This window comes from Huiozyma naganishii, chromosome 13, assembly GCF_000348985.1.
Source record: "Huiozyma naganishii CBS 8797 chromosome 13, complete genome".
Classification (NCBI taxonomy): domain Eukaryota; kingdom Fungi; phylum Ascomycota; class Saccharomycetes; order Saccharomycetales; family Saccharomycetaceae; genus Huiozyma; species Huiozyma naganishii.
In genome coordinates this window covers 325046-349314 of record NC_035934.1, presented here as the reverse complement: position 1 = coordinate 349314, position 24269 = coordinate 325046, and the positions used below count along the sequence as shown (strand labels likewise).

Sequence of the window (24269 nt, the reverse complement as noted above, 5' to 3'; positions counted from 1 at the left end):
ACGTACTCACTAGTTCAGAGCTTGTAATCATTTTACTTCCCCCACCTCCCTCCATTCCCACTGTCGGTTTGTTGTCCCTATTTTCCAAAAATTTGATCGGTTCTTGCACCCCGTCGTGTTTGACTCACGCATCCTATCCAGTAAGAACATTTTCACTTTATCGTTGGAGAAGGCATAAGACACCTGCAAAATACTCCTTTTTCCGGTTAAGAAGGAAGATGGACAGGAACGTGCGTCCAACCCCGAACGAGGCGGACCGTGTAAACGGTAGAGACACAGTAGACTTGTCCGATCACTTCCACTCGCTGCCCGTGGGGAAAAGAGAGAAATTTCTCAACTTTATGAGAACAACCAAAAATGAATACATTCCGAACATCACGTCTACAATTTCCCAGAGGACTTTTAATGGACTACGGAGTTCAACAGGTACAATGAGAGACAATTCTCACCCGAGTGAGCAGGTCCGTTTCCCACAGAATATGGAATTTGAATGGTTTCCAGCATATACCACAGAGAAGTACGACCATTTTGAAACTTTATTCCGCTTGAAGATTTCAACACCGGGGAACATGTACAGTAGAAAGAATCGACTCCTCATATCAATGAGTAAACAGTACCTGAAAAAGGGGAACAGTTTTACCAACGACAACAGTGTTAATTCTGGCCCCCTCGCATCTAACGACCTGTTTGGAGGTCCACCTGCGTTGCATAATTCACCCTCTTCGAGTATATCTTCCAGCTCTGCTTTTGACACCTCTTCGAGTCCACCACCGTTTGAACATGAGTACATGGAGGGCATCCCCAATGGTGACAATGAAGTAGAAACAATGAAGGAGAGGATGATAGGTTTCTTCAAAAAACACGTTGAGGGGGTCCCCCTGGTTATCGACCTTCAAAGTGGAAAGGACTCCACGGACATTAAAACGTTCCATGAAACGTCAGATGCTCGCGGGAACGTCGAAGTCAAATTGAAGACAGAGTTCCGGCCCGCGACTGTCACCGTTTCGCTAGATCATTCCATGACGAATTTCCCAAATCACATAAGTAAGACTTTTGATTGTACCTTTGTGAAACCAGGTGGGGTGGGCGTTATCAGCGATATCGACGATACGATCAAGCATACGGGTGTGACAGGAGATCGAAGATCCATGTTTCGAAACGTGTTTATTAATCCCATGGAGTCATGGGTGGTGGATGGTATTCCACTATGGTACAAGACGTTGAAAGACACCTCGGATGTTGACTTTTTTTACGTTTCTAACTCACCCTCGCAGCTCTTCCAGACTTTGCAATCCTACCTCAGCATGTACCTCCCGGAGGGCCCGCTTTTTTTGAAGCAATACAACGGTAATTTCTTATCCAGTTTGATGACGTCAAGTGCCAATAGAAAGCTGGGAGTCATCACAAGAATACTGAGTGATTTCCCTGAGAAAAAATTTATACTCGTTGGTGATTCCGGTGAACAGGATTTCGAGGCGTACATTTCCACAGCGATGAACTACCCTGATCAAATTATCGGTGTGTACATACGATGTTCCAAAAATTCAATGAGTGACCTGGGGCTTGGTGAAACGACCACTATGATTGACTTAAACAATTTAATCAAAAGGGAATATGTGGAACCTGTCAACGGTGATATGAAGCCAATTGGGCCTCCTCGTGTACCTGCAAAGAGAGTGGAATTGACAGAGAGCCAGGCCGAATCTATAAGGGCATCTAAAATACCGTCTAGATCCAGCCACAAATCTCCCTCTCCGTCAGCTTCTTCAAACGCTCCATCTTCGTCGTCGTCACCAACCTCCACAATTGGATCCTTCCCCCTGTCGTTATCGCCTAAGGAATCATTTGATTCCCTCGTGAACCAGCTTCATCAGCTACCTACGAGAACCAAGAAGCTGACGAGAATACCACCACCCCCGCTTCTTCCACCCCGCAGGAAAGCGGCATCCGTTGGTAATCAAGTGCCTGGGGATGAAATGCCTGGGGATCAGTTATCTGTGAATCGAAAAGCTGGGGATCAAATAGCAACGGATCAAGGCGCGCGGCCACCACCAGATGACGGTTACTTCATGCCCTCATCACAAAATGACTACGATACTTATAACGGCAATTTTGATAAAAGGGCAGACGCATGGAGTAAAAGGGTGAGTAGTGGGATCAGTCAGCTTTCAGAGATCCGAAAGTACGACATGTCATTAATGTTTTTTGATGACCCATCTTTAGCTTTAGAAGATAGTTTCAAACGGATACAGTCCGTTACGAACAAGTAATTAGCATACTACACAGCTGTGGATTGTTGGAGCAAGGAAGGAATGTTTTGAGTTCCAATGATATTTCGAGCTCGCAATATAGATATTATCTTCTCGTTTGTGTTTAATTTTATTCATGAGTATACGATGAGTTCTTTGTTCTTGTCTCTTCCGCTGGAGAAATAGGTTGTTTTTTTTCGCTTTTTGACGTGAATAAGCAAAATGTATCATAATAAAAAGTCGATTTCAGTTAAGTTTAAAAGGACAAATGCGAAAGTTCGTGTAGGTTCGGGATGGAATATGATAGGTGGCTGACAGCGAACAGCAAACCATTCTCAGATCTTTGAAGGCGTTTTGGGATTACAAAGAATATGCTCTAGCGAAATACTACGAACCGCGCTTGAAAAAATGGTCCAGTTTGAGTGACTATCATAAAAGACTTGTGGAGTGGTACCCTGAATACCTCGAAGATATTAAAAGGTGTATTACGATGAACTCGCTTTTTCTTCAAGCGATTCTAACCTTCAATATTGAACAGCCAGCTGGTTTTGCTGCAAGGGACATTGAAACTTGGCCAAGTCCATCAGAACTGGATAAGATTGAAGTTGTGTCCATTTTGACACAGATTAATCGCGAGTGGTCCGGTGAATGCGATGGTGAAAGGGTTTATCTGAGAGAAAGACTCAAAAAATGTTTGGATCATGTTGACATTTCTGTTCGAAACAAGGGCTTGCTCGAAGTGCTTAACCCAGGATGTGGGACAGGTCGGTTGTTGGTAGACGCGGCTTTAGAAGGCGTTGCGGTATGCGGGTCTGATATATCGATTCATATGATGCTTGTTGCAAACTATATGCTAAATGGTGGCCTGCAAATGCACGAATGGGAGATATACCCATTTGTTCATGCATTTTCTCATTGGCAAAACCGAGAGTGTCAATTGAGGGCGGTTAAAGTTCCGAATTTGAACCTGTGCAATATTCTATCAAAGTACGGTCGAATGGAGATGGGTTACGTATCGTTTGTGAATGGATATGGACCCAATGTTGGTATTCGCTACTCATCTGAATACAAATTCAACCCTGATATTGAGGTCTCAAGGGCAGCTGCCAAAAATAAATTTGACTTTGTAGTGACCAATTTCTTCCTTGATACTGGTAGCAATATGCTGAGCTACCTACAAACGATACAGCACTGCTTGAAGCCGGGCGGTATATGGTTGAACTACGGTCCCCTGCTGTACCATTTTAAATCAGAAGACGAAACAGAAGCAGTTTTCGATATAAGCATACCCGGTGGCGAAATTATCAACCAGCACGGGGAAGTTCCAATGTCAGGCTTGGAGCTAAGTGTAGAAGACATTGTCCGCATTGCAACTCAGCGGCTCGGATTCACTATTTTAGAAAGAGAGGACGGCATAGTGAGCGGGTACGGTTCTCCATTGGGCAATAACGGTCTACCAGGATACAAGTGTCACTACTGGGCAATGCAATTGAGTCAGTGAACTGCTCAATGCCCTCCCCACCCCACGCACACAGCTACCCCAGTGACCATCCTCTATAACCTCTATATGTTACCCGAACTTGATATACTGAACGTTTCTTCTGCGTTGGTCTTTTTGGCAATAAAAAAATGTAAAAAATATGTAGGAAGAGAGAGGAACGGCAGCTTCGATGCCTTTTGATGAACTGGTAGTCCCGGAATCGACTTGACCTCTTCTTCTTTAAGTGGATTTGATTGTTTTTTGTGGCTGTGTACTGTTGGCTAGTTTTTTTCCCCTCCTAATTACTGCTTTACTGAAGGTTTAGTTGCCAACTGCTCTGAATATAGGTTGTTCTAGGCTGGTATACAGTGAAATTGAGACCCTGTTTGTTAAACATATAGAGATTATCCAATAGTTGAAAAAGTATTTGAGTTTTGGTTGTTGTTGTTTGTCACTCTAATTGGAAGTAATGCCGTCAAAATCAAAGAGTAAAAGCAAGAAGGGTAAGTCGAAGCACGGCAGTGCCGGGAAGAATACTAGTCCGCAGATAGCCCCGCCGGAAATGCCAACGCGACAAGCTGAGGTGTTTCATGAGGATGAGGACTATCCAACCTCGCGGATAATCAAGCGAGCAGCAAACGGTGATGTGATAGTGGAATCCTTGCCGTCTGACAACGAGACTACAGGGAAAAAGAAGAAGAATAAGAATGGTACATTAGACAGCGGTATGAACTGTGGGGCTTCGATGGCCTCGATTCTTGATTTACATTGGGAATCGCTTCCACCAAGTGAAAAGAAGGAGATTTTGAAAATTGGCAAAGATGAGGTATTCGACGTAATCCGGAAACACCAGGTAGATCATACTTGCAATTGTTCTGTCTGTGGAAGACGCCATATGAGCATGGACCAGGAAATGGAAAGGATATATAACATGCTGTATGAGATCGACAAGATAAAAGATCCGGAGCTGAACCCAGTCAAATTTCACTTGGGCATCATCAACGAGCTTCAGATATCCAAAAACCGGTCGTATTCGGACCAGGGAACCGAGAACAGAAGTTCTGAGTATGAAAAAACTTTGCATAATGCTGTGGCAATGGGCGACTTTTTAAGCACAAACACGACAAGTGATTTAAAGGAGGAGGTAATGCATTTCAAACAGAGTAAACAGAGGCAGAAACCAGTGTCGCAACAGGGTGGCGTACATGATGATGATGATTATCCTCAAAATGTTCCAGAGGATCAGTTCTCAGAATCACATCATCTCAGTACAAGCCCAGAGACTTCGCCCGTTCTATGCGACGCAGACCTTGTCGAGCAAGATGATGATGAGTTGAAGGAGAAGTACATGCAATTTACCAAGAAGTTTATCTCCTCACACCCGAAAATTGCTCAAGAGTATGTGGACAAACTTATGGCATATCCTCACATGCGAGCCGTCACGGAGGAGCTGATCAACAACAAGGGTGTCGGGTTCCTGAAGGCTATTGAGAAATTCGTCACTGATAAAACGCGTGGTGATAACGGTCGAATAGACGAGTCATTCTATCAAAGCATGGGGGACGCAAGAGCGTTCACTACAATGCTGCATAATGGCAAGCCACTCACAGCAGAGGAATATGCTGACTTACAGCACAACATTGCCGATAGGATGACGAATTCGTATGATACGAACAGAAAAGAATTTAAAGAGGTTTCCGCACTCGAGAAGGAACTTTTCACTAGATTTATGTTTGGCACCGATCGGAAACAGTTTGGCGAGATTGTCATGCAATCCTTTAGAGATAAATTTGACAATGAGTTTGGCGGCTCTTCAATTAGTGCATCGCTTGCGGCTGCCGCTGCCGCTGCAACTTTGACCAATCCACTTACAATGGATCAGGTCGGTAAACTTAGCAAGGGTAGGGAAACTGATTACGAGGATAATTATGACTTTTCGGATTACGATGATGAAAGCGATATTCTTTCTGAATACGATGAGGATGAAGACGACCTCGAAGAGCTGTCCGAGTACGACGAAGATCTGGCAGAAGAGAACTCATGCAGCAATGCTTCACACCGCTACCAAACCCTGACAGATTCCGAGAAAGCAAATCAAGGACATTATGGAGCTGATTTTGGAGAGCACGCACATCATGATGAAGGTTCTGAAAGTGAGATTGACGAGGCAGACCGTCTCGAAGAAGGTCGCCGGTTGATTCAAATTGCCATCACTAAACTGTTACAGAGTAGGATCATGGAATCGTATCACGAGAAACAAGCCGATGCGAATAGGCTGAAACTCTTGAAAGAGTTGGAGGAAGAGCAGATGAAAAAGAAGGAGAAAGAAGAAAAGAAACAGAAGAAGAAGGAGAAGGAGAAGGAGAAGAGGAAACAGCAACAATTGGCGAAAGAGGAGGAGAAGCGCAGGAAGGCTGAGGAGGAGGAACGTTTGAAAAAGGAGCGAGAAGAGCGAGAATTGGAAAGAAGAGAGGCACAGAGACGGAAGGTGGAGGAATCCAGGAGGAAGAAAGATGAGGAAAGAAAGCGCAAACTTGAAGAACAACGGAAGAGAGAAGAAATACAAGAAAATCAAAGGAAATTGAAAGAAGAACAAAAACGTAAGAGAGATGAGGAACGAAAACAAAAAGAGCTGGAACAGAAACGTATCAAAGAGCAAAAACGTTTGGAACAAGAACGAAAGGCGGCGGAGGAAAAAAGGATCAAAGAACAGAAGTTAGAAGCGGAACGTCAAAAAATAAGAGAAGAGGAGGAACGCCAAAAGAAGCTCGAAGAAGAACGCCAAAAAATGAAACATATTGACTTAAGCAGTGGAATACGTATGCTTGGGAAGGATGCACCCTTGTCTGCCTTGGCTATTGGAAATCCAACCAGTTTGTCTGCAAACGACGGAACAATTTGGAACAACTCGAAGGATGCAGTTACTCCTCGTTCATCTTCTATTAATTTGCAATACAATGATCTCTCAGGTTTATATCGGGGCAATGTTCACACAAGCGCGCTCGCTAAGAAAACTATTGGAGATGATGTGTTTGACCTAGTAGGCGCTACAAAAACGGAGCCACCTTCAGCACTTAGCTTCCAGCATCAATTACAAACGCCTGAAAACTTGAACAAAACTGTGGGCTCTCTATCATCCGGCAACCCAACAAATCCCTTGCACAATATTCAGAGCTCAACTTTGTTTGATTCCAACCCCGTGCTAGGTCCCCACAACATGGTGGGGGGTAACAACAGCTATGATGTTAGACAACCGCAGATGGTCCCTCCATCAGTAGCTCCACGTTTATTACCTCAAATTCATGACATTAACTCCTCGTGGAATTCTTTTGGCTCCCCATTATCCTCTAATTCCATGCTCAACCAAATAGGGAGTATACCTCACCATCATCAGCAGCAGCAGCAACAACAACAACAACCGATGTCTGCATTTGATCCCTTCAACAAAGATATGAAGAGAAGCTTGTTGGATGACGATTTAGGTACTTTAACCAATATGTTCTCCTCGTCTTCTTTGAACGAGCCATCATTTTCTTCTGGAACAGCACTCAACCAGAACCCATATTGGGGCTCTCAAAATGCTGCAGTACCTCCACAGGCTGGTCCCAATGCGAACAGAAACATTGGAATGCATATCTCTCCGCAAACCAACGGCAGTGGACTATCTGCCAATACATCCTTGCATATGAATGATCCTGTTACAACTCCAATGGTACAAAGAAATTCAATTTGGAACAATTCTGTTGGCTCTGATACTGCGTATCCATCGATCGCGTCACTTGGAGGTCAGACACCCTCCCAAAACGGCAATGGCGGCGACTTAGGTTCCAATCGAAGCAGCGTTGTATCGTCTAAAAATATATGGAACGTCGGGGCTACTCCAATCCTCCCCAATGGTGCAATGGGACAACCTTCCATTTCGACTCCTATTGATGGAAGCGTCGGCAATATTTCACAAAATGATTCCACCACATTTGACGCTATTTGCAATGCATATTTTTCTGTCGTTCCAGTTGTGCAACAGGATGATTCCTCCGCACCTGTGTTTGTGCCCTTAGAGACACTGTACAATGTCATCTCGCATCAGAACCCTAAAGCGCCATTGGATTTCCCAAATCTTGTGAATAAAATTGTTCAAATGCACAACAACCATGCGTGTGAAGTACTGAAAGACTCCAATGGTACTATAAGTAGTGTCAAGTTGCCGTTTCAAAATGGTACAAATGTTTCTCCCTTCGATCATTTCACTCAACAATTATTAGGTGAAACGAGCCAGCAGAAGCGGCCCTTTGAAACAAGTTCAGCGTCTATCTTGTTAAATACAATTGGTTCTTCTGGTCATTAAAGGATGGAAGGACACCATTATATCATGTGTGGGGGATTTTACATTTTTCAAAACACTTTTGACATATAATTGCTTACAGAATATATATATGTATATATATATGGACGATAACTCAAGCCCTTGTACTGCACTGTACAAATTTTTTTCGCCGAAATCCTATGCTAGTTATAGTATCATCTGGAATGCCTTCTTTCCTGTTTTATTGTTTATTTAATATTTAGTGTTAGCGTGAGACTCAGTTGTCGGTTACCAACTGGAGTTGGACCAATGAATTATACAAGCCATGAAGTATTCGTTAATATCTAAGTACTGACACTGGTCTACCCGTTGGTTCATTTTCGGTTTTATCCCACAGAATTACATTTGGTATAGTATTGGGGCTATGACTCTATTCCCAGGAAACATCCAGACAGTTATTAGCCCAACGCAGTCTCGTAGCTACCTCGAGGCTCCGATGACGTAAAAGGCAGGTTTCCTGCATAATTAACAAAGAAAACGCTATTGTTTTCCTCGAGGTTTTTTTTTGGACACAAAATTTCAAGACAAAAATAAAATGCGACTTGGCGTTGCTTCTTCGTTTACCTTCGAGAAACCAACAAGAGACACGACAATCTCCGTTGGCTGCTCTGCGTACCTGGTGGCTAGCATCCCTATCGAAGTAAGCGGTTGTTGTTGCCTTTTTAGCTGCGAGTTTTCTCTTCGGAATCGAGTATTCTTCTACCATTGTTCCCTTCTCTGCATCATCTTTAATCAATACACAATTCTGTGAAGCACCAATGTCAGAGAAGGCAATTAGAAGGAAACTAGTGATCATTGGCGACGGTGCTTGCGGTAAGACATCTTTACTGTATGTATTTACATTGGGGCAATTCCCGCAGGAGTACCAGCCGACTGTGTTCGAGAACTATGTTACGGACTGTAGAGTGGACGGTATAAAAGTTATGCTTGCCCTATGGGATACGGCAGGTCAGGAGGAGTACGAGAGACTTCGGCCCTTTTCGTACTCCAAGGCTGATATAATTGTAATTGGGTTCGCTGTTGATGACGAGGACTCGCTCGAAAATGCGAGGGATAAGTGGGCGCAGGAAGTGTTCAGATACTGTCCAGACGCCCCCATTGTCCTTGTCGGGTTGAAGAACGACTTGCGGAACAATGTCGATGCTAAATTAGTATCCCCGCAGATGGCTGAACAGGTAGCAAGAGCCATTGGTGCCAAAAAATACATGGAATGTAGTGCTCTCACGGGCGAAGGTGTCGACGACGTCTTTGAGGTTGCCACAAGGACAAGTCTTTTGGTAAAGAAGGATCCGGGACATACCTGCTGTTCCATAGCATGAAGATATGACCTCCTTCCCCTAGAAAATGGGAACTGCATTAAGTAGCGTCAGCAGTGTCGGGACACGCTGCCCCGACACACAGATAGCAACGGCAACGGCAAAAGACACCAACCACCATATGTCTCCTGCCAATTGAGGCGCTACGATAAGAAAGCTGCACGATAATTACGACTGGACGAGGGCTCTTTATCCGTCAGCACTTTCCAATCAATCAAATAGAAAGATATCAGCAAGAGTAAGGTGACGCGCCTCCTAAAAAGCTCGCTCTGGCATACTGCGTCATCTTATAGAATAAGTACTTGCAGAGCGCAGAAACTAATACATTATTGAACTTTTTCCTTTTTCGACTCAACCTACTGGAAAAGAAAGGAATTCGACAAGGAAAAAGTGCACAAACACAAAAATTGTAACAATGTTCTTGCCGAGACCATTGACAACGCAAAGTCCTCGTTAGATCACCAGCTGCACGCCTTTTGATCCTTCAAAGTGTCGCAAGATCTGGTGTCGAAGAGCCCAAAAAAGATTTTCAGGCGCGAAATTTTTTTTTCTGGAGTTTTTTGAAAAATAAATAAAAGATACGTACTACGTGTTGCATCTACAACTAAAGGTTTCACCATAGCAGAGATAAGCAGCATCCGCAGCAGCATCAGAGATTAGCGCACTGTGAATAATGGTTCGTGGCAACGAGAAATCTGCCTCCGAGAGGTACCAGAAGATTTCTCAGCTCGAGCATATCTTGAAGAGACCGGATACTTATATTGGATCTGTTGAAATCCAAGAGCAGCACCAATGGATCTTCGATGATGAGATAGACTGTATGGTTGAGAAGCAGGTCAGTATAGTGCCTGGGTTGTTTAAAATCTTTGACGAGATTCTTGTCAATGCCGCTGATAACAAGGTAAGAGACCCCACAATGAAGAGGATCGATGTTTCCATCATACCGGAGGAGAATCTGATCGAAGTGAAAAACGACGGTAAGGGTATCCCCATTGAGATTCATAGCAAGGAGAAAGTATACATCCCTGAATTGATTTTTGGTCAATTGCTGACATCTTCTAACTACGACGATGACGAGAAAAAAGTCACCGGTGGTAGAAACGGATACGGTGCCAAGCTTTGTAACATTTTCTCTACGGAGTTTATTCTCGAGACTGCAGACCCAAAAGCAGGGAAGAAGTACATTCAAAAATGGGAAAATAACATGACTACATGCCACCCACCTGAAATCACATCCTACAAAAAGGTCTCCTCGTACACGAAAATCTCATTCAAGCCTGATCTGTCCAGATTTGGCATGGAGAACCTCGATAGTGATATCTTGGGTGTTATGCGTCGTCGTGTATACGATATCAACGGGTCAGTCGCTGACGTCAACGTTTATCTGAACGGGAAGTTCTTGAAGATAAAAAATTTCAAAAACTACGTCGAGCTGTACCTTAAATCCCTCGAGAAAAAGAGACAACTGGACAGCGGTCAAGAGGTGGAAACGGACGCCAAGATTCCTACCATTTTATACGAGAAAATCAGTAATCGTTGGGAAATAGCATTTGCAGTTTCAGATATTTCGTTCCAGCAAATATCGTTTGTTAACTCTATCGCAACGACCACTGGTGGGACCCATGTTAACTATATTGTGGATCAGATTGTTAGGAAAGTCTCCGATATGTTGAAAAAGAGGAAAAAGAATATCAAACCGTTCCAAATAAAAAATAACATGTTCATTTTCATTAACTGTCTCATTGAAAACCCTGCCTTCACCTCACAGACAAAGGAACAATTGACCACGAGAATAAAAGATTTTGGCTCCCGGTGCGAAATACCTGGCGATTTCGTTAACAAAATCATGAAAACAGACCTAGCAACCAAAATTTTTGAAATTGCCGATGAAAACGCCCACAACCAACTTAAAAAATCTGATGGTACCAGGAAAAGTAGGATTACAGAGTACCCAAAGTTGGAGGATGCAAATAAAGCTGGGACAAAGGACAGTTATAAATGTACTTTGATTTTGACAGAGGGTGATTCTGCCTTGTCGCTTGCCGTGGCAGGGCTGGCTGTTGTAGGTAGGGATTTTTACGGTTGTTATCCGCTACGTGGTAAGATCCTGAATGTTAGAGAGGCCAGTGCTGACCAGATTTTGAAAAACGCAGAAATTCAAGCAATCAAAAAGATTATGGGGCTGCAGCATAGGAAAAATTACGAGGATACGAAGACTCTGCGTTACGGTCATCTAATGATCATGACAGATCAAGATCACGACGGTTCCCATATAAAGGGGCTGATTATCAATTTCTTGGAAAGTTCCTTCCCAGGTCTTTTGGATATTCCAGGCTTTCTGGTGGAATTTATCACACCAATTGTGAAGGTAACAATTACCAAACCAAGAAAACAAGTCATTGCCTTTTACAATATACCGGACTACGAGAAGTGGAGACTTGAGGAGGCGCATAAATTCACTTGGAAACAGAAGTACTATAAGGGGTTGGGTACGTCGTCAAGTCAGGAAGTCCGTGAATATTTTTCTGATTTAGACAAGCATTTGAAGACATTCCACCAATTACAGGGCAACGACAAAGACTTAATTGAACTGGCATTTTCAAAGAAGAAGGCAGATGATAGAAAGGAATGGCTGAGGCAGTACGAACCAGGTACCGTCTTGGACCCAAAAATATCTGACATTCCCATCAGTGACTTCATCAATAAGGAGCTGATTCTCTTCTCTTTGGCGGATAACATCAGGTCCATCCCTAGTGTGCTAGACGGTTTCAAACCGGGCCAAAGAAAGGTTCTGTTTGCTACCTTTAAGAGAAATCTTAGGTCTGAAATCAAAGTCGCCCAGTTGGCTCCCTCTGTGGCCCAGTTTACTGCATACCATCATGCGGAAGAGAGTTTGGCCCAAACCATCATTGGTATGGCCCAGAACTTTGTTGGTTCCAATAACATCTACCTACTGATGCCAAATGGTGCATTTGGTACAAGAGCTACCGGTGGTAAAGATGCTGCCGCAACGAGATACATCTTTACAGAGTTAAACAAGCTAACCAGAAAGATTTTTCACCCATCTGATGACCCATTGTATTCCTATGTACAAGATGATGAAATGACAGTGGAACCAGAATGGTATTTGCCCGTCATCCCAATGCTTCTGGTAAACGGGGGTGAAGGTATTGGGACTGGGTGGAGTACTAACATTCCACCTTTCAATCCCTTGGACATCGTGAAAAATATCGGGCATTTGATGAACGGTGAAGATCTCGAAGAGATGCATCCATGGTACAGAGGTTGGACTGGTTCCTTAGAGAAAACTGAACCTCAAAGATACAGAATGTACGGTAGAATTGAACAAACTGGCCCTTGTACTTTGGAGATCACTGAACTGCCAGCCAAAACTTGGACTACTACAATCAAGGAACATTTGTTATTGGGGCTAAGTGGCAATGAAAGAACGAAGGCATGGATCAAGGACATGGAAGAACAACATACCAATAATATCAGGTTCATTGTCACACTGACTCCTGAAGAGATGACAAAAACCAGAAAGATTGGGTTTTACGAGCGTTTCAAATTGATATCTCCTATAAGTTTACAGAATATGGTAGCTTTTGATCCTCGGGGTAAGATCAGAAAATATGACAATGTTAATGAAATACTGAGTGAGTTCTATTATGTTAGATTGGAGTACTACCAAAAGAGAAAGGATTATATGAGCGAAAGGTTACAGTGGGAAGTTGAAAAGTATTCTTTCCAGGTCAAATTCATCAAAATGATCATAGAAAATGAATTGAAGGTGACCAACAAGCCACGTAAAGAAATCATCAAGGAATTGACGGAGTTAGGGTTTCCGAGAATTAATAAATTGGGTAAACCGCATTATGGTACAACTGACGAAGAAACCAGTAGAGCAATCGAGGAAGCTACCGAGGAGGAGGAAAACATGGCAGACGAGGATCTTGTCACTGAGGACGGAACTGAGGAAATAAATGGCCCTGAGGATGAATTTGGGACCTTCGAGTACTTGTTAGGTATGCGTATTTGGTCGTTGACAAAAGAAAGATACAACAGGTTGCTAAAACAAAAACAAGAAAAAGAGGTCGAATTGGAGGCCCTTCTAAAACTTTCTGCCAAGGACATATGGAATACCGATTTGGAGGAATTCTCGAAGGGGTATGAAGAGTTTTTGAAGCTAGATGAAGAGCTACGTAATGGTGATATTCCTAGCAAGGGCACGAAAATCAAGGGTAAGCGTAAGAGGAAGGGTGATGATGATGACTATGATGCCTCTGGTAAGAAGCGTGTTGCGCGGAAGACAGTCAAGAAGATAAAATACGAGGAAACTGATTATGAGAGAAAACTACTCGAACCCAAGGCCATTACCAAGCCGAAGAGGGTTACCAAAATTAAAACAGAGCCAAAAAGCTCTACAACAGCCTCACCAACTCCGGATAAGACACTAATAAAAACAGAGCAAGCGTCTGAACCTTCTAATAGCTCATCGACGTTATTTGATCAAGTTGTGAAGAAAGGTGACACGGATGAAGAAGAAGAGAAGGAAGAAAACGACGACGATGAAAAGAGTTTGAGTGCATTCTCCAACAAATTCAAAAAAATCAATCAAGCCTTCAACAATGGCGAGGAATCTGCTTCGGCGCCTACATCTGCATCAAGTTCTGAAGTCAAAAAATCGCCTGCGCCCAAGGCAAAACCAAGAGCCAAACAAAAGGCGGAGGCGGTTGAGTTAAGTGACGAAAGCGATCCTGATTCTTTTATTGAAGAAGATGCCAAAGATGATGATGAGGACGATGATGACGAGGAAGTCATCCCACAACCGCGGAAGCGTAGCTCAAGGGTTTTTGCTCGTCCTGTAAAATCTTACAGCGAAACGGTTGAACTGTCCGATGACAGCTTCATCGAAGACGACGACGAAGACGACGACAACTCTGACGCATCATTTGGTGGAGATTCAGACTAATGTCGGATCACCATCTTTCATGTATCTATTTAGGAGTCTAAGTTGTTGTTTTTTGTATGTTTCGTGGTATATTTTATCTTTTGGGATTTTGACTCATCGCTTGCAGAATATTTTTCTTATATATTGTTTGATGACTGTTGCGATCAACTAACTGTTCTGGAAAGGAGAACTCCCAAGCACCAAAAGCCAACGCGATGTTGACATTTAAGAGAAGCTTCTCTAAATGCCTAAAACTATCTGAGCAACTGAAACCGTCTCTGCATAAGGCGTACCAGGAGCTTTTCCAGCAGAAATGTTTTGACCCGATCAGAGACCAACTACCAGAGGATCTGAAGGATTTGGATCCCTATGAGGTCTCGTCCAAGATTGGCGAGTCTCTTTCGCAACGTCCAAAAACAAGCTTTAAACAACAAGGTTTCATTCACAATGCAATGATCGAACAATTGGCCGGTCACGATTACAGTATCGCCACCATACATTCTAAAAAGCTGCAAGAAATTAACGAACCGTTGACCTCCAAAGCATTGCTAGAGGTTATTAAGAACAACCCAGGACGAGTGAACAGTTCGTGGGAACTTTTTGTGACATATAGTAAGATATTTGGAACTCTATCACAAGATATTTTACTCGAGGTTTTGAACAAAGTGGTTTATTTTGATTCCGCTGAGATTAACGATGGCAAGAAAGCATTGGACATTTATGACATCACCCATGCCATCTACCTCTTAGACCATATTAGCGACCGCAACTTGATAAAAAGGGGGTTGATTGATAAACTCACAAAGGACACCATTGACTTGGATGCTTCTTACATTTTGCCAGCATTGCTAAATTTTGATCCCTCTTTCGATCTTTTCCTAGAAAAGTTAGACAAGTTAACACCATATCAACTGTACCTAATCTATCCATACGTTCCGAAAGACCTGCTAAAAACCAATAAAGAGCTACTGTATGCAATGTTGTCAAACATCGGCGAAAATAAAATTATCGACTTCACAGACGAGGAGACTGCGGCCTTCCATAGTATTGTTGAACAATTTGAAAGTGTGAAATTGAAACTGTCTGATAACAGTTGGAATCCGGAGAGTACTCTCAACATGAAACCTGTTTCCACGGAAAGCGAATTTGATGATCTGCTAGATTTCATTTCAAAAGAAGATCTCCACAAATCTGACATTGGACTGGCTAAGAAGGTGTTGAGATCGATCGGTATGTTCAGAAACGATACCAAGTTATTTATGGAACTGTACCGCATTTTACTGTCCTCGCATTGCGGTAAGGAGGAAGATATATTTTTTGAGGTCTTCTTAGCAATGGCATACCAGAGCTTTAAGACAGCAGATAAGGCTTCTTGGGAGTTTGCTGAGGCTTTTGTCCCCGAGACAGCATCAGATGCTACCAGAGCTAAAATTCTAACCGTCCAAATCTTAGCCCTGTCCAAATTCGACATAGATGAATCGTTGAAAATTTACAACGCTAATATCCAGCAACTTAGTAAGGAGAAGAACAATAAGACGGAAACATCGCCGAGCGATAATTTAACGGAAGCATTGATTCTTGGCTACTTGGCCAACAAAGACCTAGATTTTGCAAGGGTGATCTTGGAGGGGGCCACAGGTAGCAAGACATTATCTGGTTTGACCGCCGTCAAAAGCATCAAGCAGGCGCTGTCAGATTATGGTGAGGCCGCAGAGAATGGTGAAATAGATACCTTGATGAACGAAAAAATTCTACGCTACTTGGCTGGAATGTAAGGCACATCTACATGTGTGCCCATAACAAAGCATCAATGTATTATATAGCTTACATACAAGACACGTATTTTGATAAATATTTACAAGGTTTTCGAGATATGCAGTGAGCATCTGAGGGACAACAGCAAGCGCCATCTGAGGATTCACGATGGGCAACCCTCTATGAGAGCGCTACCTCGATTTGAAGCTTCTTTTTGTTCGCACAAAAATTTTTCAACTTCGAGAAAAAAAAAAATTCGAATTGATTTCTTGACCTCATCTCATCGCAAAGAAGCGTTTAGATATCCGGAGTCCAGAGCACCGTTCAGCACACCCCGTAATTGTCCAACATGGCTAGAAAAAATAAGAGACTACAGGAGAATATCCAGAAAAAAACAGCCGAAAAAAGAAAGCAGGAAGATGCTTTGTTGCAAGACGGTGGATTTCAAGATGTAGGTGAGTTATCTGCTGTAATCGAACCGGAGCATGAGGGGGCCGCCCCATCCAGGAAGAGAAGACACACTTCCTGGGAGGATGAGGAACAGGTATATGAACTAAAACCTCGGAAAATTCAGAACAATGAGGAGAATATGGTAGAAGGTTTGCCAATCAAGATCAACGGTATGGTTGCAAGGAATATGGTGGAAAGGCAAATAAGGAAAAAAAATGCTACCAAGCAAGGTGACGACGTAACAAACGAGTCTACTTCTGAGGAAGAAGAAGAAGAAGAAACCATAAATGGCGCCGAAACTAAAGCGGATGTGGATGCAGAAGAGAACAATGAAGAAGAACCAGACACTGAAGAAACAATTGTCGCCTTAAAGGAGGAAATTGCTGACCTCGTAGAAAAAATCATGGAGAACGCGGAGGAAAATACATCGGCTCTCACCAGACTATGTAAAATGGCTGACTCTAAGAATCCAAATACCTGTAAATTTTCCATGCTCTCGTTAGTCACGGTTTTCAGAAGTATCATCCCTGGCTACCGGATCAGACCTTTATCAGATACAGAAAAGAAGGAGAAAGTGTCCAAAGAAGTTGCAAGTTTAAGAACATTTGAACAAAACTTAGTCATAAATTACAAGCACTACATTGGACTACTCACTAAATTAAGCAAAGTGCCAAATAACGACGATCCGCTCAAAGTATCCCTAGGTGTGCTGGCTATGCAGGCCACAAACCATTTGGCATCAAATGTATCGCACTTTAACTTTAGAGGCGATGTGATCAATATACTTGTCCGTCGTGTCTGTAAACCGAATCTAAATGCCGACCCAGCTGCTATCCCCACTATCAGGACCATTGAAACATTGTTTAACGATGACGACGAGGGTGCGATTTCATTGGAAATTTTACGGACGATGTCAAAAGTCGTCAAAGTTCGTAACTTCAATGTTGAAGAATCAGTTTTAAATATGATATTGTCCCTGGATATACTCCATGATTACGATCCCAACAGCAAGGCAGAAGAGGAGGAAGCTACAAGAGCGACGAGACTAAAGAAAAAGGATAGAGTCCACTTATCGAAGAAACAAAAGAAGGCGCGGAAGGAGATGAGAGATATCGAGGACGAGATGCAAAAGGCAGAACTGGTGGTTTCTGCAGAAATGCGGGAGAAAAACCAGGCAGAGATCTTGAAAATTGTTTTGACAATGTACCTGAACATACTCAAAAGCGGTAACAACAGGCTGGTGGGTTCAGTCCTAGAAGGTCTATCCAAGTTTGGGAACATGGCCAGTTTCGATCTGTTAGGTGACTTTTTGGAAGTAATGAAGGAAATTATAAGCGATACAGATCTGGACAATTTATCTCCAACAGAAATAAGAAAGTTCTTGTTATGCATTGTGAGTGCGTTTTCCTTGACCTCGAACAATCAGCATATGAAAATTAACATGGACTTGTCTACTTTTGTCAATGCCTTGTACACGTTATTGCCGTGCTTAGCCTTTGATGCAGACATCGAGCTTTCGCATAAGTCCCTACGGTTGGCTGATCCATTGAACGACGAATATATCAAACCTTCAGTAAATGTCTCCACGACTGCTGAATTGCTTTTAAAGGCTCTAGATCACACCTTTTTCAGAAGCAAATCCGGTACCACCGAAAGAGCTACGGCGTTTACAAAGAGAATCTATATGTGCATAGAACATACTCCTGAAAAGACGTCTGTTGCCCTGCTTAAATTTGTGGACAAACTGATGAACAGATATCCTGAAATCGGTGGTCTGTACTCTACGGAGGATAGAATAGGTAACGGCAAATTCAACATGGAAACGGATGTGCTGACAAGAAGTAACGCCGGTGCAGCTACTCTGTGGGAAAATGTGTTGCTATCAAAACACTACTGTCCCGCGGTGGTGAAAGGTGTGACATCTCTATCAACGAGATCCAAGGAATTCTCCAACTGAGCAACTTTTCTGTGCCGTACATATAATTTCTTAAAGGCATAAAACCATACTGGTGATCTTTCAAAGTAAGTCAGTAGTTAAAAGATAACGGTAGATAGGTATAATATATACGAAGAAAAGGTGTATACGCGATCCAGTGTCCTATAAACCGATTTTTGAAATTCCGAGAGATAGTGATAATGAATTATGCAAGAACGGCTGCTCCGATCCCTAAAACCGAAAGAATGGCACTTAGTACAATTGTAATATAGCATGCCGCTTTTTCCCATGACTTGATAGTATCACGGCATATTCTAGTGTAAAACAAGCATGGTAGAATCAGGCAGATGGCAAAACATAACCCAGCACCAAGGAAGGCAATTATTTTGTCAAATTGGGGGAAAATGATGGCCATCACGACAAAGAGAATATTCACTATGATGCAGTTGACTACCTGAATCGTTTTTGCCGTCTTCAACTTATTGCCTTCATATTTCGTTTCTGGCGCCTGGACGTTGAAAATGACATCTAGTACAGATATGATGGGTCTTGCATTTAATGGAGTCTTCGCAATCGGAATGACCGTCATTAAACCGGATATCAATCCGTACACAAAATTGGGATAACCTGGAGACAGCAGGACGTTTTTGGTGATCTCGTCTTTCACGGTATCACCGAACATCAAATATCCGACAATTGCCGTACCGATATCGGTAAAAGCAGTGATCTTATAAGTATGCTTCAAACAGTCCTTGAATTTGTGTGGGTGTCTCATATCTGTCTTCAAATTTGGAAAAACGGCATGGCCACCCCAACAGGCACTCAACAATCCGATTGATAGACACAAGTTCTCGAAACTTGAAGGCCATAAACGTGTTTCCATTGGGTTAAGCAACGAGCCTGGTGCAGTTTTCTTTGACAGACCACAGCATGCAATGATAAAAACTGTTCCTGTGGTGGACAATATTCCGAGCAACGAAATATTGGACAGTACGCTTAGCGGTAAGAACACTGGAGGTGTCACCACAAAGAATGCCAAAATTTTGAAAGTATTCACAGAATACTGGGGGAACAATGCATTTAGGGAGTCGCCGAATAGGATGACCAGCGACACTGCACAACCCAATAGGTCTACTGTGAAAAGTGCCGATATTAGTGCACGACCTTTGTTCCCAAAGGCGGCGTACCCTAAATCTGCATATGACATCAGCGTTGGGTCTGTGTCAAGACACCTAGACAGCAGTTCAGCGGTACAGAACGTGCCCAGAGCAAAAACTGAAAGTAAGGTGATTCCCAAAATCCACCCAGCATACTTCAGTCCTAGGGGTAGTGCAAAGAGACCGATCCCGATCAAAACGTTGATCGAATTGAATATGGTCTGCGGTGCCGTGGATTGCCCTGCAAGAACTGTGATCAATTTCCCATCCTTGTCCTCGACTTGTCTTAGCAAGATTGAGTCCGCGTCTGGCGCAATAGATCCAACATACCCGTCCATCCCAAGGTTGTTTGTCAAGTCTGCAATAGAGATGGATGGTCTTAGCCCGGAAGCGGACGACCTTCTGATCATCCCAGACAGATCTGCAATCCCGGGGACCCCCGAGTACGTCGACCCGTAATCCACGGACGTTTCGTCCACAAACGGGTTCGTGTCAATATTCCTTGCACTGTTCAGCATGTTGGACAGACTGGGTCTCAGCACAAGAGAAAGTTTCCGACCCGTATGAGACGGAGCCATGGTTCTCGGATCGAAGGTCTCGTCCACAGAGTCTTTGAAAAATGATCTCTCCTTGTCAGGCTCAGTCTCGATATGTCTGAACGAGTTGGCCCTTCTCAGAGAGGTAGCAAACTTGCTCAGCGAATTGACCCCCCTGAAGGATCCGATTGGGTTATCCAGTATGGACTGTCTCCTGGTCCTGAACTGCTGGTCCGTCTCTTCATCGATGGCATTTGATCTAGACAAGATCGGCGCACCGACCCCGGAAGCGTCCGCATAGTCGCTATCTCTTTGAATTGGAATGGAAATGTAGTGTGCATGCTGCTGCTGATTAGCGTTGTTGGCTGCCTGATCGTTCGACCTGCGAAGCGACTGAGACTCAATATCAGACATATTTGTATTCTCCATATAAAGTTTGTAGTAGGTGTGTTTGCGAGCTTACTTCCTCTGATTTGCACCTCTTGTGTCTTATCTCAAAAGAATCTTGATAAGCTTATTTTTAGCGGGGAAACAAACAAATATGACAAATAAAAATACTAAAGAATTCTCCTCTTTCTGCACCTACCCAACTCCAAAGCAAGTCTAGCAGAAAGTTACACTGTTCCCCCCCGAGAGAACCCCTTTCCGAAGGATATAAACAGTTAAAAGGGACCTTCGAGCATCGCTCGTCTCTTTGTTTACATCTTTCATTTTTTATTTTCGAAAATTTATTTCTTGAAATTTTGAAGTTTGAACTCATCGCCAACTCTCTTTTGGCAGGTCGGTCTGTTCTCCCGGGGGCAGATAGGACGAGGCAATGGCGATCAATCAGCCGTCGGGACAAATCAAGCTTACGAATGTATCGCTGGTGAAGTTGAAGAAGGGGAAAAAACGGTTTGAGATCGCGTGCTACCAGAACAAAGTGCAAGATTACGAGGAAGGTGTACGAAAGGACTTGGACGAGGTGCTGCAGATCCACCAGGTGTTTGTGAATGTGCCCAAGGGGCTGATTGCACCCAAGGATGACCTGCAGAAGTGTTTTGGGACCGTGGATGTGGATACGGTCATTGCGGAGATCCTCACAAAGGGGGAAATCCAGCTTTCTGAGAAGGAGCGCCAGCTGATGCTGAACAAGATCAACAACGAGATGCTGACCATCATCAGTGCCAAGTGTATCAATCCTGTGTCCAAGAAACGGTACCCTCCAACGATGATCCACAAGGCGCTTGTGCAGCTGAAGTTCAGCCCCGTAGTGAACAAGCCGGCCAAGTTGCAAGCCCTGGAGGCGATCAAGTTGCTCGTTGCCAAACAGATTATCCCGATCGTGCGGGCAAAGATGAAAGTGAAAGTGACCGTTGCGGACCCAGCTGCCAAGAGTGAACTTGTAGAGAAGATCTCCAAATTGGTATTCGCAGAAGAGGGGGCGATGCCAACAACGTCTTCGTCGTCGTGGGAACGTACAGGTCTTATTGATCCAGTAAGTTACAGGGATTTGGTTGCCTGCTGCCAGGGCGAAAGCACTTTACAAGTGCTAGATATGGCAGTGATTGACGACTCCACTCACACCAATTAGCAGGATACTACAGTCCTATGATAAACTTTCTCATGCATAAATATCTTTCTCCTACTCTCTCCCTCACATGCACATATATATCTATATATACATCACTAACACAAACTCACAAGTGGTACATTTCCTTGATGGTTTGGAGCACGTAGACCAGCTTCTGGAAATCCTCCGTATCGTCACGCCAGATCTTGCTGCTCAGAGTGACAATTAAGCTTGTACTAGCTGGGTCTTCTGTCGACTGCTTCAATGAGCCGGGCACATTCGGTAGGATCACTCTCTGATACAGCTCCGCTATCTGTGTGGCAATTACTGGGGTCTTCGTGTCGTTTGGATCCCCAAGCTTCGTGATGACATGGTAGTCTGCCATGTTGTCTCTGGCAAAATCCTGTTCATCAGCATCGTCTTCCAAATCGGGAGCTCCCGAAAACCCAGCAATCGGGTTCCCAAGGGAATCCTGCCCAACTGAACTCAACCCACGCCGCGAAACCTCGACGGTACAATCCATCTCCCCATTAAGACGCAGTTGTAAGAGAACGTAGTTGGTGTAGTGCACGGCAAGAACCTCCAGCGACGAACCCTCCGGTAACGTAATTAACTCTTCGGGGAACGTGCTCGTTGATGTGAAGTGTGGCATCGCAGTGGTGCTGTTCTGTGACAAAAACCAAAAGTTGGCGATGACTTTACACCTTCGAAGTTCAACTGGTGTTACTTTTGTTTACTACTAATGACAATATTTCGCGATATGTTCAACACTCTTCTTATAGAAGCGTAGCTTGGGTGGTTCACAGCGTAGAAGAAAGTTACCTGTGCCGCTAAACACCTAGAATAGAATGCTATTAGATGTGCTGCAGCAGTTCACCTCTGCGCTGATACTGTACGTGTTCCTTTCGGTGCTTTTTGTGCTGTCGCTTTGGAACAACTACATCACGGTCCACTTCAAGCAGAAGAGTGACCCGAGGGATAAACGGAGCGCCAGTAAGAAGTACCCTAAGGAAACCACCGGTGCCAAGAAGACAAGAAGGTACTCTAGAGTCTCCATTTCTTCCACCACTCCGCTAGATATCGAGAGTGACGATGAGAATAATATCGAGTACGATCATACTATAACCTTGTGCGATCACCCTGGCCACCAGTTCAGATACGACAACAACCGTGGCATTGATGACCGTGTCACTGCAAACCCATTTGAAGACATTTTGAACATGGAGGACTCGAGACTGGTCCCCGACCTGAAGTACTACTACAAACAGTACAACATTGACATTGAGGAATTCGAAGTCGAGACTGACGATGGATTCATCATCGATCTTTGGCATCTAATACCGAGAGACAATTTTAATGGTTCACCATCAAACAAGTACCCTGTGTTGATGTTGCATGGCCTTTTACAAAGCAGTGGTAGTTTTGCATCGTGTGGGAGGAAATCGCTCGCGTACTACTTTCTCGCAAACGGGTTTGACGTCTGGCTCGGCAATAACAGGTGTGGGTTCCATCCAAAATGGAATTTGAACAAAGTGCAAAGGAAGCAGAAGTGGGATTGGGACATGACCGAGATGGTACAGTTTGATTTGAAGGCTCTGGTCACAGAAGTGCTGTCCAGGAACACGCGGTTTGAGAAGCTGACATTGATGGCACACTCACAAGGTACTACGCAGAGTTTCATGGGGCTGATCAACGGCCCCAAATTTTATAAAGATGATAAGGATGGGTTCAACTTGGTTGATAATTTGGATAATTTTGTTGCACTGGCACCAGCGGTGTATCCTGGTCCACTCCTAGATGAAAAGCATTTTGTCAAGTTCATGGCCCACGGGATCGACCACCAGTGGGTCTTTGGCAAGAGGTCATTTATGCCGCTTATGATGAAAATGAGATCCCTCATGGCCGGTACCAAACCGTTCTCTTTCCTATCGTACGTGATGTTCAACTACATGTTCGATTGGAATGACTCTCTATGGGATAAACCGTTAAGAGACCGCAATTTTTTGTTTTCGCCTGTCCACATCAGTGTAAAATTGATGAAGTGGTGGCTCTCGCCAGACCCTGCGAAAAACAGTTTCAAACACGGTGCGGACAGAATGTTCCCACCAAACAAATCGTGGTTCCCAGTCGCAGATGCAAGCACGCCAGTCGAACAATCAGATATACACCTCAACGAAACAAGATCCACTGCTAACGAGTTCCCTCAGCTTCTCGTTTTCATCCCAAGACAGGACAGACTCGTAAATGGGGAGAAACTGGTCGACCACTTCACACACCACGAGGACAACTCCGTCTACAAGATATGGTACATTGACGAGTACTCGCATTTGGACGTGCTGTGGGCCCACGACGTCATAGACCGGATCGGGCAACAAGTCATTACTCACATGAGAAATCCTGCTGCGACCACGAAGGAGGTGAAGACGGAGACCACAGAGCAATCCGACTGAGAGATCATCGATGGATGTGCTCGTCGCCATCGATTGTGTGTCAAAAACCTGAAAAAACGTGATGAGTATTTTTT

General features: G+C 43.8%; 11 protein-coding genes across 11 annotated transcripts; 9 read left to right on the top strand and 2 right to left on the bottom strand.

Moving 5' to 3' along the window:
* Positions 1-218: 218 nt before the first annotated feature.
* APP1 (phosphatidate phosphatase APP1) lies at positions 219-2270 on the top strand (the record flags this gene model as incomplete). Its single annotated transcript, XM_022611048.1, has 1 exon — positions 219-2270. One exon carries the CDS (start codon positions 219-221, stop codon positions 2268-2270), a length of 2052 nt encoding a protein of 683 aa, XP_022467283.1.
* Positions 2271-2739: 469 nt separating this feature from the next.
* Positions 2740-3750, top strand: KNAG0M01850 (S-adenosylmethionine-dependent methyltransferase; the record flags this gene model as incomplete). Its single annotated transcript, XM_022611047.1, has 1 exon — positions 2740-3750. The coding sequence occupies one exon, from the start codon at positions 2740-2742 to the stop codon at positions 3748-3750; it is 1011 nt and encodes a 336-aa protein (XP_022467282.1).
* Positions 3751-4198: 448 nt separating this feature from the next.
* Positions 4199-8074, top strand: NST1 (Nst1p; the record flags this gene model as incomplete). Its single annotated transcript, XM_022611046.1, has 1 exon — positions 4199-8074. One exon carries the CDS (start codon positions 4199-4201, stop codon positions 8072-8074), a length of 3876 nt encoding a protein of 1291 aa, XP_022467281.1.
* A 776-nt stretch (positions 8075-8850) lies between these two features.
* On the top strand, positions 8851-9411 carry RHO2 (Rho family GTPase RHO2; the record flags this gene model as incomplete). The annotated part of the gene is made up of 1 exon (XM_022611045.1): positions 8851-9411. The coding sequence occupies one exon, from the start codon at positions 8851-8853 to the stop codon at positions 9409-9411; it is 561 nt and encodes a 186-aa protein (XP_022467280.1).
* Positions 9412-10081: 670 nt separating this feature from the next.
* TOP2 (DNA topoisomerase 2) lies at positions 10082-14380 on the top strand (the record flags this gene model as incomplete). Its single annotated transcript, XM_022611044.1, has 1 exon — positions 10082-14380. The coding sequence occupies one exon, from the start codon at positions 10082-10084 to the stop codon at positions 14378-14380; it is 4299 nt and encodes a 1432-aa protein (XP_022467279.1).
* Positions 14381-14574: 194 nt separating this feature from the next.
* On the top strand, positions 14575-16134 carry MRX12 (Mrx12p; the record flags this gene model as incomplete). Its single annotated transcript, XM_022611043.1, has 1 exon — positions 14575-16134. The coding sequence occupies one exon, from the start codon at positions 14575-14577 to the stop codon at positions 16132-16134; it is 1560 nt and encodes a 519-aa protein (XP_022467278.1).
* Positions 16135-16463: 329 nt separating this feature from the next.
* NOC3 (Noc3p) lies at positions 16464-18521 on the top strand (the record flags this gene model as incomplete). The annotated part of the gene is made up of 1 exon (XM_022611042.1): positions 16464-18521. The coding sequence occupies one exon, from the start codon at positions 16464-16466 to the stop codon at positions 18519-18521; it is 2058 nt and encodes a 685-aa protein (XP_022467277.1).
* Positions 18522-18705: 184 nt separating this feature from the next.
* AVT1 (Avt1p) lies at positions 18706-20622 on the bottom strand (the record flags this gene model as incomplete). Its single annotated transcript, XM_022611040.1, has 1 exon — positions 18706-20622. One exon carries the CDS (start codon positions 20620-20622, stop codon positions 18706-18708), a length of 1917 nt encoding a protein of 638 aa, XP_022467276.1.
* A 388-nt stretch (positions 20623-21010) lies between these two features.
* SDO1 (guanine nucleotide exchange factor SDO1) lies at positions 21011-21766 on the top strand (the record flags this gene model as incomplete). Its single annotated transcript, XM_022611039.1, has 1 exon — positions 21011-21766. One exon carries the CDS (start codon positions 21011-21013, stop codon positions 21764-21766), a length of 756 nt encoding a protein of 251 aa, XP_022467275.1.
* A 106-nt stretch (positions 21767-21872) lies between these two features.
* Positions 21873-22397, bottom strand: IRC25 (Irc25p; the record flags this gene model as incomplete). The annotated part of the gene is made up of 1 exon (XM_022611038.1): positions 21873-22397. The coding sequence occupies one exon, from the start codon at positions 22395-22397 to the stop codon at positions 21873-21875; it is 525 nt and encodes a 174-aa protein (XP_022467274.1).
* A 196-nt stretch (positions 22398-22593) lies between these two features.
* On the top strand, positions 22594-24195 carry KNAG0M01760 (uncharacterized protein; the record flags this gene model as incomplete). The annotated part of the gene is made up of 1 exon (XM_022611037.1): positions 22594-24195. One exon carries the CDS (start codon positions 22594-22596, stop codon positions 24193-24195), a length of 1602 nt encoding a protein of 533 aa, XP_022467273.1.
* Between the last annotated feature and the right edge of the window lie 74 nt (positions 24196-24269).